This window comes from Microcebus murinus, chromosome X, assembly GCF_040939455.1.
Source record: "Microcebus murinus isolate Inina chromosome X, M.murinus_Inina_mat1.0, whole genome shotgun sequence".
Classification (NCBI taxonomy): Eukaryota; Metazoa; Chordata; class Mammalia; order Primates; family Cheirogaleidae; genus Microcebus; species Microcebus murinus.
Genome location: NC_134136.1, coordinates 108,697,401 through 108,698,669, shown reverse-complemented (window position 1 = coordinate 108,698,669; position 1,269 = coordinate 108,697,401). Strand labels below are relative to the sequence as shown.

Below are 1,269 nucleotides of genomic sequence, written 5' to 3'. Positions count from 1 at the left end.
TTACAAGATATCCAAATATTATTATTCAAATTAACAGCAACAAAATGTCATATAAACTGAAGTTTACCAATGGAGGCAAGGCTTAAAACAAGTAAAAAGTTACACAACATTTTACAAAAAACATCCTATTCTTTTGCTAGTGGCTTGTTCCAAGGACAACCACCACCCCTGCCCCCAGTTCTCAGATTGCTTGCTGATGAATCATTAATTTAATAATATACCCTTCCTCCCTTTTTAGAACACTTGGAAGCACTCTTAGATCGTGATCTGGACTTGCATCCCCTCTTGTATCTTGATGGGAGGCTTCTGGACCTAGAGCTGGAACTGGTTGGCGAGCGAGATGTGGACACCGAGGAGGACTTGGATGTGGATCTTCCGGTCGATCTGGATCTGGAGGTTGATGGAGATCTACCTCTACCATAAGAGCGAGAATGAGACTTCCACTTCAAGCGTCTGAAGTGAGATCTGCTCCGGGAGCGGCATCGGGATCGGAACCGGGATCGTGACCGGGATCGGAACCTGGATCGAGATCGGAACCGGGATCGGTATCGAGATCGGCTCCTGCTACTGAAACGGCTGGATTGACCACGCCTTGGGCTGCGGCTCTGGCGATCATAGTTGTCTCCCTTGTACCTGCGGGGTGGCGTTTCCCAGCGGCGGCCATAGTGGGGTTCCCGGGGACGACTGTAGCGTGCCATCTGTACTCGCAGCTCACGGCCATCCACCATGATCCCGTCTAGGGCGTTCATGGCCTCCTCAGCATGGTGTTTGTAGTGGAAGCGGACGAAAGCGAAGCCGCGGGACTCTTTAGTGAAGTAGTCCCGCGGGATGTACACATCACCCACACGCCCATACTTCTCAAACAGACGCCGCAGGGTGTTGGGCGAGGTGCGGCAGGTCAGGTTGTCCACCTTGACGGAGGTCATGCCTTCCACATTGGGAGGAGGGCGACCGTAATTCATGGCCTTTAACAGCTTGGCCTGGAGCCTCCACAAATTGAGCACCCAGAAGGTAACAGCCTGGGAGAGTTGTGAGTGTATCCCGCGTGGCTTCAACGGTTTCCAGAGATTTGGCTTGAGGCCCCGCCTCTTTTTTAGTTGTCTTCCGGCTTGTGTATGCTTAGAAATGCTAGAATGTTCCATGCGGCCCCGCCCATCTCCAGAGCTAACACCCGCTTGAGAAATAACTCCCTACCAATTTTTTTTGAGATGAGTCTGATCATAACACAATCATTTTGTGGCTTTTTCACTATAAATCCGAACATCCAGT

At 50.7% G+C, this 1,269-nt stretch overlaps 1 protein-coding gene across 1 annotated transcript; it reads right to left on the bottom strand.

The window, feature by feature from the left end:
* Positions 1-209: 209 nt before the first annotated feature.
* LOC105867138 (uncharacterized) lies at positions 210-962 on the bottom strand. Its single transcript, XM_075999179.1, has one exon. It carries the CDS (start codon positions 960-962, stop codon positions 210-212), a length of 753 nt encoding a protein of 250 aa, XP_075855294.1.
* Positions 963-1,269: the final 307 nt, after the last annotated feature.

Coding starts and splice junctions, on each gene's coding strand:
- LOC105867138 (XM_075999179.1), bottom strand. CDS start 962: ATGAATTACGGTCGCCCTCCTCCCAATGTGGAAGGCATGACCTCCGTC.